Genomic DNA, 17940 nt, shown 5'->3' with positions numbered 1-17940 from the left:
ATTCAAAGAGTACATTTAGCTTAAATATTTGACATTTTTTAGCACCAAATAGATATGATCCTGATGTTTTTGTCTGGCTCATTTGATTGTCTGTATTTGTAGATCGTTCTTGAGAACAGCAGTCGAGAAGACAAGCACGAGTGTCCATTTGGCCGCAGCAGTATCGAACTGACCAAGATGCTCTGTGAGATTCTGAAAGTGGGCGAGCTTCGTAAGTCTGCATCAGCAACCAGACACACTCACACGCCCTCCACAATGAGTATACTGTAGATACCAGCTCTTCTTAATCTCACTTCACTTCTTTTGCTCACAGTATCTTCAGAATGAGAGTAAAGGCAGTAGAAAAAAATAGCTCAGGGAGCACTTTACCCACAGAGATGCTAATAGTTAAATGTGCACAAAAATACAAACATCCAGACTCACACGCGCACTTACAAGTACACACATTTCCTCCCTGTTAAGATGAAAGCAGCCATTATCCTCAGTGATTGTGCTGCCGGGAGTTCATTATTTAGTGATGCACCTCGCCCCCAGTGAGCCCCTTTCAGTCTAATATATCGCCTCTGGGAGGCACACTGTGCAGAGAAAGAGATGCTGTGCCCACTTCCATTCCAAATTGATGTGCCCTTTTCATTTGTTAAACTTGTTTAAATGGGTGAGTTGGTCTCCTTTCCATTCCAGACTGACCCCTGCTGCTCTCTATAGGGAGGGAGACGGCATTCCTAGCTCGGGTTTAAACTGATGTGCCCTTTTCATCTGCTCATGTGTTTTATGTTCTTTTTGTTTTTTCAGAGGATTTAGACTTGACTTTTGCTTGCAAATTACAGCAAGGGCATTTGAAATAATTTCATGAAAAAATAGTTTTCACTTCTGTATCTCTACCTACCTAAAAATGCTCTGTTGAACTTCATCCAAATCCAAATCTCATCTGTCCTTAACATTATTGATAAAAGTGCCAGGCTAGGTTTCAGTACAAGATAAGGTGGTATAGCAGTACTTTTTAAAAAACATTTCCAAGCATATTGTAATTTTCTTGGCCATTTTTTTTAATATGCTCTTATCTCTGCCAGACTCTGCTCTAATGCAAAATGTCTCCACCTTCCTCCCAGTCCTCATCAAATTTTGAGTACACAGTCTGCAAAGGCAAATGGATTTAGATATTTATTGTAGCTGGAAAAATGCCATCCACACTGCTTTATTACACAAATGTACTAACCAGCAACAGTCCTCACCCAGAGAGGCAGGGTGTGTCATTTGAGGGTTTTAATCCTGGTAAGGTGAAAGTGTGGAGGCACAGGTCATGGCTCCAGCTGTGCAGTATGACTCTGCATTGCTGTGTGATCTGGTGTGCAGGGGAATGATCTCAGCTACCTACACACATGGACATACATGCACTCAACCTCTAGTTTGTCTTTTTTTTCTTCCATTGACCTGGTTGCACCTTCTGTGTAAGTTTTGTATTTGTGTATGCATGTACTTTGTGCCTGTGATATGTTTCATGCACCATGTGTCTCCAGGCTCTATTTTTATTCAGCATGTCTAATTAGTTTTTATCCAAATGTGCCCCACTGCTCGTGCCCTTTTCACCTTCGCTCTTAGCGGACTGAATTTGCTTTGATCTCTCTTCGGAATATAGCTTTGACCTCATTCATATCACAATGCAGATTAAGCGACCAGACTCGTCTCATAACAGGGAAATTACAACATCTTTATCTCTAATGCTTTTCAAAGTTGTAGTTGAAGTATTGGGCAATAAGAACTAAATCCTTAGGATGAATGCCAGGCTATAATTATTAGACAACATTTTTGAGAGACTTGCTTGTTCGAATAAATAAATCTGGGGCTACTGTGAGATTTCATATATTTATAATAACAGAAGATACAACCAGACCTACAACTTTTGCCTGAACATGTTGGTTTTCATGATAAACTTAACATTTTTAAAGTTTTTTTGCAATAGCAAACAGTGTCTATTATTATTATTATTATTATTATTAGTAGTAGTAGTAGTAGTAGTAGTATTAGCATTATTATTAGTATTGTTGTTGTTGTTAAGTTGCTGTTATGTGACACTAAAATGTACCCGCAAGACTGAATGCTGAAGTTGAATCACAGCAGTGACCTTGACTCATAGTTCTGGGCCTTTCTATTCCCAGTGGCTGTATAATGTCCTCTTCACTAAAGCTGTTAGCCTGACAGACTGAACCTGCCATTAATATTTATGATGTGGTATAGTGTGGTTATGTGTGTAAAATGAAGGGGACAAATAAGAATTGGTAAGGTGAAGGATATATCTGTCTGCTATCTGCTGCCATAATAACAAGACATGATAAAGTCCTGTATGGGCAAATAGGTCATCAGTGGTCATGCAGTTAAAAATACATATATGCAAAGGGAATACAATAAAACAAATGACATGCAGGAAATCACTGGGGACAGCAGAGGAAAGAAAACATCTTGATATAGTTATATTTATTGCGTCCCAAATCCTCATGCTCCCATCCATCTTTGTCACAACTCCAGTAAATATTTGCACAGACTCACAGAGCATTAAATGTGTCTTATCCTTATGGGAGAAAGCCACTATGTCCCAGACTAGTCATAAACTGCACTGCATCTTCTCTGGTAGAGAGCTAAGTGTATTTTCATACACACCCCATTAGCCCTCTGTATATTAACACGCACTAATGAATGTATGAGTAGGATGAATGTATCATGGGCCAGGCAGGTGTTGTAGAACCTTTTGTGAGTAATGTCCAGTCATTAGAAAGATTGTGTGTGTGTGTGTGTGTGTGTGTGTGTGTGTGTGTGTGTGTGTGTGTGTGTGTGTGTGTGTGTGTGTGTGTGTGTGTGTGTGTGTGTGTGTGTGTGTGTGTGTGTGTGTGTGTGTGTGTGTGTGTGTGTGTGTGTGTGTGTGTGTGTGTGTGTGTGTGTGGAGGAGCATGAGTGTGCATTTTCCCAGAGGGAAGTGCAGAGAGAAATTAGTCTCTGCTCCGCACTGACTGCCATCATGTGGTTGACCTTTTGACAGAGAAACAGTGCCATACCTGCCACTAATCAGGATGTTGGAGGGTGTGTTTGTGTCTCCATAATGTTTTATCACTTATGATGGTGTGGCTTAACATCATCTTTGTCATTGTGAACACATTAGCATGCTGATGTTAGCATTTAGCTCAAAGCACCACCTAAGTACAACCTCGTGCATGGCTGCATAGACTCTTGTAAGGTGCGGATATAGGAGGAGTCGAAGTTGCAGGTAAAAAATTAGTTACTTTATTTTCTATACTTTAACAACTATAAAATCAGGGGAAAGGGTAGGGGGAAAAGTTCTGTGTGGCGAGATTGGCTTTCTCTCAGTGGCGTCTCCCAGGTGACGCACATCAGGTCCTAATAAGCTCTGAGCGCAGACGCACTCAGCGTGCGGCCTCTCCGCGGCTCCTCTGCGGCACTGTCCAGGGTACTGAAGGTGACAGGTTAATGTGACACTCAAACCGCAACAACTCTTCTTGTTTATCCATCACTGAAAATCAGCCTCAGTGCTGCAGGTGATGCAAAGCATTCAAAAACACAGTGATATTTCTATTTAGAAGCACTACCCTCTAATTGGTAGCAGATGTAAAAAAAAAAAAAAAAAAAAACATGATGCCAAGCAGCTGGTGGATGCCCAAAACTTAAAGCAAACCAGAACACAAGTACAGTGTAATTCTGCATTAAAAAAAATCATGGTTGTCTTTGAAAAACTGTTTCTATAAAATCAGTCCAAACCCCTGGTGATGGAAAAATAAGACTTAATTTCAGATTTTTAAAATGTTCCCCTTTCTGCTTCACATCCCTTTGTGGATAAAGGCTGAATAAAGAAACAGCGGATTAATCGTGGTGGCAGTGACGTCTTAATGGCTCATTTGCTCTCTCTGTCTCTGTGAAATGCCAGTGTGGCTCTGGCAGAGGCCAGACACTCCTTGTTGTCTCATGAGGATGAAACACAGAGGGATTCTGGATTTTCCGGGGTTGTTGAAGTGGTTTTTCTTCCCCGTTTGCCTCTTCAAGCTCTTTTTAGCTTCATTTTTCTCACTCTTCATTCCTTGTGTCAGCTTTCTCTTGTTCCTCTCTGTGGGTCTGTCCCTCTCTAACTTGCAGTCCTTTCCCATGCTTTCATGCTGTGTCTCTCTTTTTCCATCCCAAGAATTCAATGAAAATGACACCAACACACACGCTAGTAGTAACTAACTAATTTTCACAAATAACTATGAAGCTGTTTATGAGTCTGCCTCAATCCTCTTTCAGGTCAACAGATGAAATGTGGAATACAATTTGTTAAATTCTATTTTAACACATTCTTATTTTGACATTTTCCCTTTTGGTTGTTGACATATTTCTATGCTGATTTGGTCTGGAGAAAGAAGTAAGGGAGCTTGTTAGTTGAATCAGTCATCAGTGCTGCTAGACTCTACATAATTCATAACACTATCCAGGTGTCACTCTGGTCCTGTCTTTCAGCTTCCCTCCTCTCTTTCACCTTCTTCCATTAACTCATACCCTATCTCTCTCACTCCCATATTTGTTGCTGCCCTGCTTCAGATCCTGAAAGATTAATTGTCCCACCGTGTTCCTGCAGGAACACAAGGCTTAATGGAATCTGCATATATGAGGCGCCAAGCCATGACTTTCTCGACTCTGCTGTTTAAGCTGGCCCATGGAATATTTATGACATTATTTAGAAAGGTCCGGGCGTGGTGAGTAATGGCCCTGCTTGGTGATTCACAGTGTGGCATCTCATTGCTGAGATTGAGAGCTGGGTGGCGAGTCATGGCAGGTCTGGGCATGGATGCACACGTGAAACTCAAAAAAGGGGACCAGACACATGCCTGTACACGCACGCACGCACACACACACACACACACACACACACACACACAGGCAGGTCTTGGCAGGATCTAGACTGACAGTTACATGATGTCCTCATATTTGTAACTGTGATTTCCATCAGCCATAGTCAGAACAAAGGTTCAGCACCATGGACAGCTCCAGTGTATAACTCATGAGCATAGTGTAATATCACAATTCATCCTGTGGAATATTTGTATTGATTTTCTATTTTGGTATAGTTATTAATTTGTTTTCATGTCTGTATGTTATTGCTCCTCACAACATTAAGGTTTATATCTTCCTTTGTGCTGGGTTAGTTATCAACGCTGCATCTGAATATTATAGCTGTAGGCTCAGACACAATCATCTTAGGAGAACTAAAACTTTAAAAATAAGGCTGCTATTTCTCTATAATTTCTTTAATGTCAGCAAATCTCATGCAAAGACCAAAACCATAAATGTGCTGGTCCTTATTTCAATACTTTCCAACTGCCAGTCTCAAGCCCCTTCATTTACAAACAGATAACAAATACAGTATATAGCACAACTGAGTACACCCCTGGTCAATATCACTAAAATGTTAAGTTATTACTAATACTTCCCATTTAACACCACTGCATCTGTTTTTAGACATACCCAAGAAGAATTAAACAGAATATTTGAATAATGAAACTATGATGAAAAGTCCATATTTTAGAAGGGACTACAACAAAAGTCAGTACACCCTTCATTAGTGAGACCCCATTCTTTCATTCTTTAATATTTTGTATACCTGCCTTTATTTCTGATGACAGATTGGGTCGTGCTTGGCAGAGTTGATACTAGTATTGCCCAAATCTGGGGAGAGAAGTTCTGTCTTTCTTCACAGCTGCTCTTTGCTGGAGGGGTTTTGTTACTCTATTTTCTTTCTTTTGGATTCAGGTCAGGGGACATACTTAGCCAGGATATAGTTTTCACTTTTGTTTGTTTTTTTTTTAAACTTGTTGATTTTGCAGTGTGTTGTGGATCATGGTTATTTTGGAAAATTCCTCTCCTGCCAACCAGTAGTTTAGTATTTAGGTATACCATATTGCATTAATAATGTTCTCTATAAATGTCATCTCTCCTACACCTTTTGCTCTCATGCAGCCCCATACCAGCGCACTAACACCTCCATGTTTCACGGTCGGCACTATACAATCACTGTGGTAGTCCTGGCCAGGTCCACGCCACGCTGGACTCCATCTGATCCAAACTCATTTATTTTGGTTTTATCTGACCAAAGAATGTGCCGCCAATGTTCATCAGGCTTCTTTTCATGTTCTTTGGCAATGTCTAATCGTGTAGTTTTGTGCCATTTTGTGAGCAATGGTTTTCTTTTTGGACGTGAAAGATTTTAGCAAACATTATTTAAACAGGAGTAAATTGTGCATTTGTTGGGTACTATTTTAAATAGCATGTTAATGCATATTTGATGTGCGAGTGAGTATTTACAGCAGCAGAATATATATGTGTGTATATGGGATTGAATCACATGCTGATGGTAATGAAGGAACATGTCCTCCATTGCAATGTGTCTCATTAATGCATTTTTAATAGTTCAGAAAAACAATAGAGGTCTGTTGACAGAGAAGCAAACATCATCAGCCTTCAGCTAAACAGATAATAGTAGTGTGTTAAATCAGTGTTGGTTTGTTTTTTAATGGGATTTTACTTTCTTACTAACACTGGTCAGTGAGAGGAACCAGCTAATCACTGTGTCATGCGTTGGCTTTACTTTGAGGTGTATAGTAAGTTGAAGAGGGTGTGTGTGTGTGTGTGTGTGTGTGTCTGTGTGGTTTCAGTACACTGTGTGTATACAGTATGTTCAAACCCAGCAGGTGAGTAAGAGACATCCAAACACTCTTAACTGGACAACACACTCATGTAATGACATTCCTGAGTTGCCCACTGTGCTTCTCCCCTTTGCCTCCCCTGTCCCCCTTTTGGTGATTTGGTGAATTTAGCATATTTTCGGTTAAAATATGACTGTGTGGATGATTCTTAAATTCTACTGATGGACAGCAGAGAGGTAGATTATGCTGCAGAAGTGGGTTAAGAAGTTTCTATAGACATTCTGATAGTTAGTTATGCCTTGAAGACTTGAAACCAACATGAATTCAAGCACATGCATCTGTAGTTCTGAATAAAACCTAAACACTTCCCATCCACCTCTGAAGGCTACAAGGGTTGAGTTTAACTCTGAGTGTATCACTTTAACAGGATTAATTACATTTCTGACCCACTGAGAGACATTTTTCCTCTCATGCTGACGAGCCATTACATTACCCAGTAATTAATATGATATATTAGCAGTTGCATAAGGGCAAAATATGAACAAGAATGGGAGGTTGCTCAGTAAATCTCAAGGTTAATTTTCCATATTTGTTTTTAAATTACTGGTAGTTGTCAAAGCACTTTACGGAACATGGAGGTCAGTAGGGATGCTGAATTATGTTGCATGAATATTATCTTGCATGATGTGTTATTACTCTCACAGTCTCATTTGTCATTTCTGTTAGCCATTGCTTCCACTACAGAAATATTGCAGTGGGGTGAAAATTAATGTCAAAGATCAAATATTAGTATGCTAACATTATTGTTACCTGAACATTAGCTTAGAAACTGATCCCATTTGAAATGACTCAATAAGTCTTAAGGCTTTAGCTGCTAATCCCTCCGATAAATCTCCTCCATGGATCACGAGCGAAGTGGATGATGGCAAGGAGAAGAAAGGCGAAGCGTAGAATTCCGAGTATCCCTCAATTTGTGACACAAGGATCTGTTTGGCAGTCAGCAACCACTTTACACAGCTTTGTGTGTAAGAGGGGTGCGTTCTTCAGGGTTTTCCACTTCATGGCCTCAGGCATACACCAGTGAAAGGTTTTTAAATTGGAGTGCACAAATAACAACAAACTTGACAGATGGGTACTTGAGAATCTCAAGTTTTGATCACTTCTGTCCTCGTCTGCTCTCAGCAACCCTTGGTGGACTGAAGTGATGCGGTGGATGAAACACAACCCACCTCATGCTGCCAGTCTTATTTTACTTGCATGTTTTCGTACTTGCAGCTCCGTTGATGTAATTTAACATCAGCCTGTCACCATCACTTACCCCCTTAAACTTTTATATTTGTTTCACTTTTCTTTTTGTTTGAGAAACTATACACCATGCTCCCAGCGAACTGAAACTGTTTTCCCAAAAGGCCCCTTACTAGCAGAGCTTGTCAAGGGTGAAATCAGACAAAACAAATGCAGTTAGGTTCAGCTCAGCCTCTCATTAAATGTATACACACACACACACACACACACACACACACACACACACACACACACACACACACACACACACACACACAAACACTGCAGTCAATTAAAGTCCTTGCTGAGGTCTTGTAAAATGAAGCAGTAGTTTTTTAGAATTATAATAGAAATTATAATTGGATTTAATCTAAAATGAACTTTTCTGGCACATTAACACCATAATGCAACAAAAAGAGCTCATAAAAATGGACGAATAATCCAATGAAAATAAATAAAATAAAGAATAGTAAAAATGAATTATATAAAATGTAGATACAACAACAGTTAGGCAACATACAGTATATTCACAGTAAAGGTAGTAGGAATATTTGCTTCATATTATATTTTCTTTCTTTACAGAAATTACAAAATGAGACCAAATGTCATAGAAATCCAATTGAACTATTCAGTCAAATCAAGCTTTAACGTGTCAATGGTGAAAAACAGTCTTTGAAGTGTTAATAAGGATGGCCAGTGCAGGTTTAGCAATACTTTTGATTACTTGTTTCCAGAGTGGAGGGACTAAACTGCATTCCTACGTTAAATGAAGGAAAGTGCCTCCTTCAGTTTTATACTCCCAGAAATAATTATCATGCAATTAGCTGGTCCAGTTTTTACAAGTTTAACTGCTTTATAATACCAATGTATAATTAATTTGACCCCCAGCATCAGTTTTGGAAGTATAATTTTTTTTTCATGTTCATGCTGTGTGTGTGTGTGTGTTTGTGCGCACATATGTGAATCTAAGCTGGTTAAAATGTTCTCCATTCTGTTTCTCCATTTGCAAAAACTTGGACAGAGTGTATGTTTGTATAAGCAGGAGTTACACTGTCTGATATGAGATATTAAGTATCAGACATAAGGTGCATTATTATAGCACGAGTTGTAGCAGCCATATCTGTATGTATTAAGATGTGAAAGACATGAGTTGTCTTTAGTATTTTTAATAAATGCAACCCAGCGCTGCACGGATATGATGGAAACGTTTCAGCTGGATGCACAAGCCTTATTGTATTTGAGAAAATATGAGAGCTCTGTGAAAGCAGATGTACTGTTAAATTTGTTGGAATATGTGTGCTAGTCCAGAGCTCTGATGGATTCTCTTCATTCCCCCCTCAGTCTCGTTTTCCCTCTCTCCATCTGCTGCTCTGCTATCCCTCGCTCACTGTCTGTCCTCTAATGCGTCTTGACCATTGTTGGGGACTCTGCATGCTAAACTGGTTCAGTTATGTAATTAGAAACCACAGTGGAAATAAGGCTTTGACTTTTCCCTGTTTTCATCCTTATCTAGCTGAGGTTCTCACTGTGTTTCTCTTTCCTCCCTCAAATGAAATACTTGATGTTTGCAACGCGTATATTAAAAAGCAAATTCAATACTGTAGACAAATAATTTTGCATGCCATTCTTGCTGTGCCTATTTTTTCATTGTGCATTTCAGAGCAGAGACTTCAACCAGTGACCTCATTCTACTGGCATCTTTATTTAATGATCATTAGTGGTAGGATTTGTGGTAGGGAAACTCAGACTGGAAGAGCAAGTACAACCCCACTGATGGTGTGTCCCAAACATTATAAAACCGATTAAATCACTGATGCTTGATTTAAAAAAAAAAAAACACAAGAAATAGATTTCCAAAATGTGATAAACAGCTAGCTAGTTCTTCATTAGCTTGCAAGATAATTTCCCTGCTGTATTTAATTGTAGCAGTGGTTCATGCACTGCTAGCCAGCTTTATAGCTGTTCAACCAACTGAACATTTATCTGATTTACTCAGGATTCTGTATTTTTGAGCCCATAGCACATATGCATCACAGTTTTTCCCTCGCTGACTCTCTACACACATGAATTACATAAAAATGATTTCATGGGACACCTCCTAGTGTGTTTTACAGCCAGTTCTATTATACAAATTGTGCATAGAAAAAAGTCTGTAATCTTGTATGTAATCTTGCAGTTAGAACCCAATTTGAAAGCATTTATATTTATATATGATTACTTTTTCCAGTTTGAGTAACATTGTCAATGAAAATGGCAGTAAATTGATAAATGGCATAACTACAAGCTTTTTGTTACCTGGAATGAGCCTAATATTGATTTCAACTGCCTGTACATGATGCTGTGGTGTTGCTTGCTCTAGCAAGAGAAGTACACAGTCAGCCTGCTAAGTCATCCACACAGCCATGGTTTGCATCTCTGTACCTGCAGCCTCGGCATCCTGCACACACACACACACACGCACACACACACACACAAACAATGACTGGACTGGAAAGATGGTGCTGACGCTGCTTGCTGGACACATGCACATACACATGCACACACACGCACACACCCACTCCCCTTGTCACAGTTGGACATCAGGGCATGCTGGTATTGTAATTAGAGTGAGGATGGCACTTTTCACTGTGTATTCATCATGTGGCGTAGCTGCAAGGTGACTCTGAGGGTTGTTTCGCTTACTTTGTGCACACACACAGACACAAATGCACACAAACAAATACACACTGGACCTTGACAGATGTCAGGGTGGCATTCAGCCCACTCATTTCTCTCTCGATTCCTGTCACACACACACACACACACGGCTGCCAAACACACACACACACACACACACACACACACACACACACACACTTTTAGCACACATGCTTAGTCACCTCACTCCTCTCCAGGACTCAGCTGTGTGGTGGCCAGTTGAGTAATTACTGTAGCTCTTAGTTGACGTCACAGAGACCTCTGAGCTTTCACGTTGAGCGGACGCTGATAAGAGCAAGATGGGTGACAGCTGTCTCACACTCCGTTGCGTTTCCATACACATACACACACAAAAACAGTCACACGTTTATTTCAGTGTGATGACCCCGACCTCAGCCCAACCACACACATCCCAGGAGATGGATGGATGGAGAGAAAACGAGAGGAGAGGAGAACTCTCTGTGACCTCTGAGCAGTCGTGTTTTCATGATGATATTGCGTGATGTTGTGGAACATTTGTGTTGTCATGTTGACAAGATATTCTGTGCAGTTATATTTAGTTTGACCTAGCTAAATTGAATTAAATAAAATCAAATTAACAGCAATTTTGATTGCTATGTAGTTCATTAAAACAAAAAGACCAAATATTCACTGGTGTTGTGTGAAGATATGTGGCTTTTTCTGTGCTAAAACAAGCAATTTGATACTGTTGCTTTGTAATTAGGGAATTTGTGATTCATATTTTTCACAATATTATAATATTTTAAAGATGAAAAAAATGAATCAAAACATTAATACTGATACAAGGGAAGGGATAGCTAGTTTCGTTAACTGGGATGTGGCTCCTGTGGAAGATCCCTATAGATTTTGCTGAAATAGCTAATCTAGAAGGCTAATTTCCATCTTAACTCTTGTTAAGACTCAGAGAAGTGTTTTAATTAATAATTTGGGACATATTTAAATTCATTGGGGAAGGCTTTAGGAAACTTGTGCAGCTTGCTCTGATATGTTGTTTTGTCAGATTTTCTTGTATTCCAAATCTCTACAGTTGAAGTGACAATTACAAACTTAGCATGACCCACTATCAGAATTTCCACAAATCTGAGATACAGACAAAATGTTCCTTTTACAGACAATTAAAATAATCATTAGTCCCCCATTCATACAAGCACAATTGGGACACTCAGTAAAATGGCAAAGAGTAAAATATAGCACTTAACATGTTAAATAGAAAGTGATTTTGGACACTACCACTGTTAAACTACAGTATAAGACCCTACAGGAATATTCATTATGTTGGAGTGTCCTTGCCAAGGACATGGCTGCAGTTGTGCAGCAGGTTTAGCATTCTGACTGAATAGAGGAGCCAAAAATAAACAACTGTTGCACCAAAAAAATCGTATCTATTTATATTTTGTTGTGGCATATTGTCATAAAGTGTTGTACTTTCACTGTAGAACTCCGACTACATCTGTTGATCCATGTGGGCATATGGTCCAGCATAACCTAAACTGGTCATCACGGTGTCCTATTACCTACTTTATGGGCAGAACAGGCACCGAACATCTGGCTGTGCAGATGGACATATAGGACAAAGAAAACTCATTACAGCCTGTTTTCCATCCATCCAAATTGTCTGCTGGGGACCCATATGCTTTGTCAAAAAGAGTCATAAATTGTGACTTAAATTGAGAGAGTTCATATCTACCCTGCTGTTTCGTGGCATGTCATTTCACTACAAGCAGATCTCTATGCGTGTGTGTGTGCGTGCATTCGTATCTCCATGGCTGTGTGACTCATCCATCAGAAAGTGTCAGACTCCTCAGGCACTTGACGTGTCCAGTCGTCCACCTCATCTCCCAACCATGTTAGCCTGCTGTGGAAGAGAGGGTTGTTTCTCAGCGAGAGGAAGCCAGAGAGCTTTTACATAACTCGTTTCAACCAATTAAGAGCATAGTTCAGTGCTGAGAAGTGCTTAGCCTCAGGTTTTTTAGCTGTTTGTCAGGGCATGATGTAGTGTTCTATATCCATTCATTTTCACACAAAAAATAGAGTACAATAAATAGTGCACTATATACTGTAGTAAGCAGATGATGATTTACAGTAGGTTCAGTATTTTTAATTAGGTGTATTTAGCTCATTGTGTAATTGCTCAGTATCAGCACTTTGTCTCCTTATAAAAGGATATTTTTAGTAAGTAGTCATACTCATCCTATGTCTTTTACATGAAGACCATAATTACAGATTGTGGTGTTGAAAGAAGTTTTTTCTAATGGTTTCCTGTTGGTGGTTACAAATACACACTTGTACAGTAGCCACATTCAGCCTCAGATTAAGGTTATATGCAGCCTAATGATTGATAATGGTAGTATTTTATTGTATAGTGGGATGTAGCCTATTTCATCATTGTAGCTCCAGTGTCAGTCAGAATAATGCTGAAGCATAGCTTTGGTATTTTTTTAAAGGCTGATTTAAGTCCAGTAAAGCTTAGAGAAACAGTTACCTAATCACAGTAACATGACTTTGCACTCACACAGTGCCATCTCTGTTCAGGCAGAACATTTTAAGTGCATTTGTGCAGTGGTGAGAATGATTCAGTCATGACATTTCAGCTAGCAGGAAAGCAGCTGCTCTGCTGGAAAAGGAAATACAAAAATGGTCTATTTGAATTAGTCATTGAACAGAAGGGTATGTTCACAGTCTTTGTCATTCGTAAAGGAAATCGCGTGCTGTCTGCAAGTAGTAAAATTGCATTATTTTGTATTTCAGTGCTTTGAATTTGATTGGAACAGTGATCCTTAAACAGATAGAATTTTGACCTTTGTTTTCATTTAAAATCCAGTATGCTGCAGTTGGATGAAAACAATAGAAAACAACCTACTAATGCTAATAATATTTTACCATAGATGTAATGTAGGTTTTACACTATACTAATGTTTGTTCATCTCTGAAATCAGAACAGCTGCACCCAGATTTCCTCCTCTTCAATTATTTCCTCAGCGTGGGTGAATTATGTTTGTTTGATGAAATATTCAGTGATCCGCCCTCTGTAACCATTTGGGTAAATTATTCTAGTTTGCAATAAGACTATTACAATGCAGAATACTGTTTTTAGCATCAACACACCTCCTGCCGTGCGTGCTGCTTCAGGTCCTGCTGAGCCCTGCAGGAGGTAATAAAACTGTTTGCAACTCAGCATGCTTTGCAAAACCGCAGGATGGAGAAATTTCTGCAGAGCCACATGAGACTGCTCACTGTCTGTATCTCCCAAATAAGCCTTGACATGTAATTCCCCCTCACCTTGCTACCTCAGAGCTCTGTTGGTCCTACCAATAAACAGCTGATTTAGCTTAGAGGTCACTCCAAACTTAAACACTCTGGTCAGACAAAAATTGAGGAAGTTTTTTTTATTTTCTTTACTTTGCCCTTCCTGTCTTTTTCGTCAATGTGTTTTTTCTTTGTGTCTCTGAAGGTAACACACTGTAAACTAATGTCAGTGTTATGTATAAGGGGGTAAGGGTGGGGGGACACAATAATATAGTTTCTATCAGAATCACCTACCTATGTTTCCATTGCAAAAATATTTCTTTAATCTAATTCTTTCTGCAGAACAGAAAATCCTTGCTGCCTGTGTTTTCTTCTTTTTTCCCCTCTGAAAATCAGTGTACTTCTCGGCTGTATTTTCGTGACAAATTGTTGTTTGGAGACCAGAAGGTCTCTTGTTGTTTGGAGACCTTCTGGTGAGAGATCTTGTAATGTGTCATATCAGTCAAGTAGTGAGCAAACCACGACTTCAAGACTCCTGATTACAAGACATAAAGTTCTGTAGTGTAAAAGGTATAGTGATCAGACGACTTTGAAAGTCGTGCAGTGTGTCCATGCCATAAGCTGCCAGTCAGCATCTGTTTTGGCTCACCTCCATTAGTTTCCTGATTGACTACCGGCACCGGTCACACATCCCCTCTGGATCTCTCCACCTCGCCCTCCCTTAATCTCCCATCCATCGCTCCAAATCAGGGCTCAGGTCGCTGTGCCCATGGCCTGCAGGCATCACTCATTATACTGTGAAGTTTCAATTGCTGCCTGACCCCTTCCATCCAATTTCATGGCTGCTCATGGTGGGCCAGTGCCCCCGCTGCTCTTCTCTGAAACTCTTTAAACGAACCAACCTTTAGCTCAAGGCCGCCACTCATCTCGGCAAGACGAGAGGGAGACGAATTTAGTTCAAATGAATGTCAAGCCTTGTTATTGTACCTCTTGGTTAATGTGGTTTGGGCACTCAAGACCTCTGGCTTTTCCCTCTTCCCTCTCTTTCGTATTTCAAACACACTCACACACAAATGGTGTTTATAGAAACGCTTCACTACACCACTAATAGACAAAATAAACCACCTCTGGCTTTGGAAAATGAAAAATCTCAACTTAATCCAGTTGGAACAGTGCTTGCTGGTCACAATTTGTCTTCGAAGAATATTTTGTGTTTGAAGTTGATGAAGAGCTTAATTTTCAATAACACAGAGTCTTGCTTCATCGAGGTGCTGTATCTCATTCTCAGTGGTCGTTTTTATGAAATGACCTTTAAATACATCAACTTCCCGCCACGTCTGTAATGCAGAATCAGAGAATCCCTCCCAGGCCAGTGAGATTATCTCTCATGAATAGTCTGTCATATTTCATATTACTCTGTCCTCCTTATTTTCTAGGTAAGGAGGTATTATTGTCAACTTGGACCTTCAGCAGCCTGATTTATTTTTGTAGCTGAAGAGAATAATCATGTATGATTGTCAAACACATTTGCCACTTTAAATGTAATACAGCAGCTTTCAGTAGCAGCTATTTGAAGATTTTATCTGTAACATTTTCTAGCTAATGTTTACTTTCTGTAACTGTGTGTGGGATGATGCCTGTTCCTGTTTAGTCAGGTGTTCTAGGCTTCAGGCCCAATTACATATTTTAGAATTGAAAGCCACCATATGGCACGAGGCCCTCAGTGGCGGAGGGAAGTAAAAGGTAAATGGACTCTTCCTGGTCGACTGGCTGTTATCAGTTTGTTTGTGTGTGGGTACATTTGCAGTGAATAAGTGTTAGGATCAGGCTCTCGAGTAAGATTAAGCTCTGATAGAGGGTCCGCAGTGGTAAAATCATGTAATTATAAATGCATACAGAGAAGAAATCCAGATAATGGTCAGATGAGTCACTGATACATGAGTTAAAGAAGGAGTTTTTTGTCATTAGATTGATAGACACTCCTGTGATGGATAAAAGCTATTTCTATCTGTCATAAGAATTTGTTCTTAGTCGACAGTTACCATTTTGGACCAGTTATAATTGTAAGTGACTACTTTTTTGCATCCATTCAGTGCAGAGTAATTTGTCAATTTATGTGCCACCATAAAAATGAATTGCTGTCACTCACTAACAGGATTCATTAATGGGCAACAGCTTTCATTTAAAGTGCCGTGGTAATGACAGTCTGTCTTTCTTGCCACAGCCAGTGAAAACTGCCACGACTTCCACCCCATGTTCTTCACCCACGATCGCTCCTTCGAGGAGTTCTTCTGCATCTGCATCCAACTGCTCAACAAGACCTGGAAGGAGATGAGAGCCACAAGTGAAGACTTCAACAAGGTATGTAACGCGTGTTTTTGACATTGTGTATGACCGAGATGAATAAACAGCATCATATGTCCTGCTTACATGTTACATAGTAATTATAACTGGATTATGAGTATGTAGTGCTTTCACACCGGAAAAGCCACAAATGTAAATCCACTTCATGCCAGTGTACATAATGCATTTGCTGGATTTTTGAGTGCGGTGTCACTGGACTAAAATAAATTGTGGACATGGGTCCAGGAACAAAGTTTCCAAATTTAAAATTGGCAGTGGCTTTTTGAAAGTCCCTTTTTAGTTGATGGTGTGTTTTTTGTATGATTTCCTGTTCCTGATTTCTTTCATCCCAACTAGAAATGTGTTGTGAGGAACTGGGACACAGCTCAAGTTTTTGACTAATAAAACAAAAGTTGTTTTTTTTAAATAACACACAGAAAGATGAGAGATGGTATGATTTCACACAATAAATCTCTTCTACAATGCAGTATGAAACATCTTCACTTTTTAAAAAAACTTTTATTTTTGATTGCAAATAACATTGATGACACTGAGAACAATGCAATGTTTGCTGTTTTAAGGTGAATTTTGTTAAAGATTTCTCACAGTAGTGTTTCTGTAGGGTGTAATGTCTGTTGTGGTTAGTGGCAGGAAGCAGTACAGACACATACATCAGTCTCAACTACTATAATAATAATTTGAGTTAAGCTGATAATTGATATCGGATGTCTGATACTGAATCAATTAGCTAGTTCGGGTATCGGTGACAATGGGCCGATTTGGTGTCCGATACCAATTTAATAAATAACAATTCAGAAAATGTGTATCTATGTTTTTATTTTGTTACATTTTGTTTTAGACTGAAAAAGTTGGATTGTTGCATCCCTAATAATTACATCTTAAAAATAACTAATCTGTTAACTATTATCATTACACTGCCAAGATTCACATGCAAATACCAAGCCTTATTAAGGTGCATGGACATGAAAATGTTTTTTCTCCTGTGTGCACATATTTAGGCGTTCCCTTTTTAAGGTTGTAAATTGAGAGAGGGAACTGCATACACATCTCAGGGGGGCTTTTTACATTCAGCTTTTTTTTCTGCATTGTTTTATTTTTTTCCTCTGACGTGAAGCATTAGCTGCCTCCATTGGCTGAGCCACTGATTAGGCTCTACATCTTCATTTGGAGCTCATTGGGGTCTGGATGAAGATTAAAAACTTCCTGTGAGCTGGCTATTGTTCAGTCGCCTCACACAGTAAATGTGTGTGTTAGCGCCAGGCTCTGATAGTAATGAGGTGCTTATGACAAATATTGTATGTTGTGTATTCAATTGGGCATCAGTTGTAGCAGTCAACAGATGCTGCGTGCCTTTTCCCTGATTTGTTAAACAAATTATGATTATGTTGCGGTGTCCAACACCAAACGCAGCTACATAAGCCACAAGCCTCTCTGTTTCCCTGCCACTGCTTACACAGTGATTTGTTGTGGTCCACTTCTCTGGCTTTGATCAGCACTGAAATATTGCCGCATGTATGAGATAAACTCACCACTACTTTTGTTTGGCAGGTCCCTATATGTGCACATATTGTTCTGCATGAGCAGCCTCCAGTTTCCCTTAGTAACATTTTTGTAGATGTGATGCTGGAGTTGCATCATCATCAGTTGA

General features: G+C 39.5%; 1 protein-coding gene across 2 annotated transcripts in view; it reads left to right on the top strand.

Moving 5' to 3' along the window:
* Positions 1 to 17940, top strand: part of elmo1 (engulfment and cell motility 1 (ced-12 homolog, C. elegans)) — a 101281-nt gene that overhangs the window by 55697 nt on the left and 27644 nt on the right. For both annotated transcript variants that reach the window (XM_062436595.1, XM_062436594.1), the window contains exons 15-16: positions 103 to 211; positions 16153 to 16289. In XM_062436595.1, coding sequence (XP_062292579.1) covers positions 103 to 211; positions 16153 to 16289 — 246 coding nt within the window. The remainder of the gene's footprint in view (positions 1 to 102; positions 212 to 16152; positions 16290 to 17940) is intronic.

The sequence above is a fragment of the Scomber scombrus genome, chromosome 16 (genome assembly GCF_963691925.1).
Source record: "Scomber scombrus chromosome 16, fScoSco1.1, whole genome shotgun sequence".
In the NCBI taxonomy this organism is placed as follows: domain Eukaryota; kingdom Metazoa; phylum Chordata; class Actinopteri; order Scombriformes; family Scombridae; genus Scomber; species Scomber scombrus.
The sequence above is the reverse complement of the archived record's forward strand: the minus strand, read 5'-3'. Positions and strand labels throughout refer to the sequence as shown.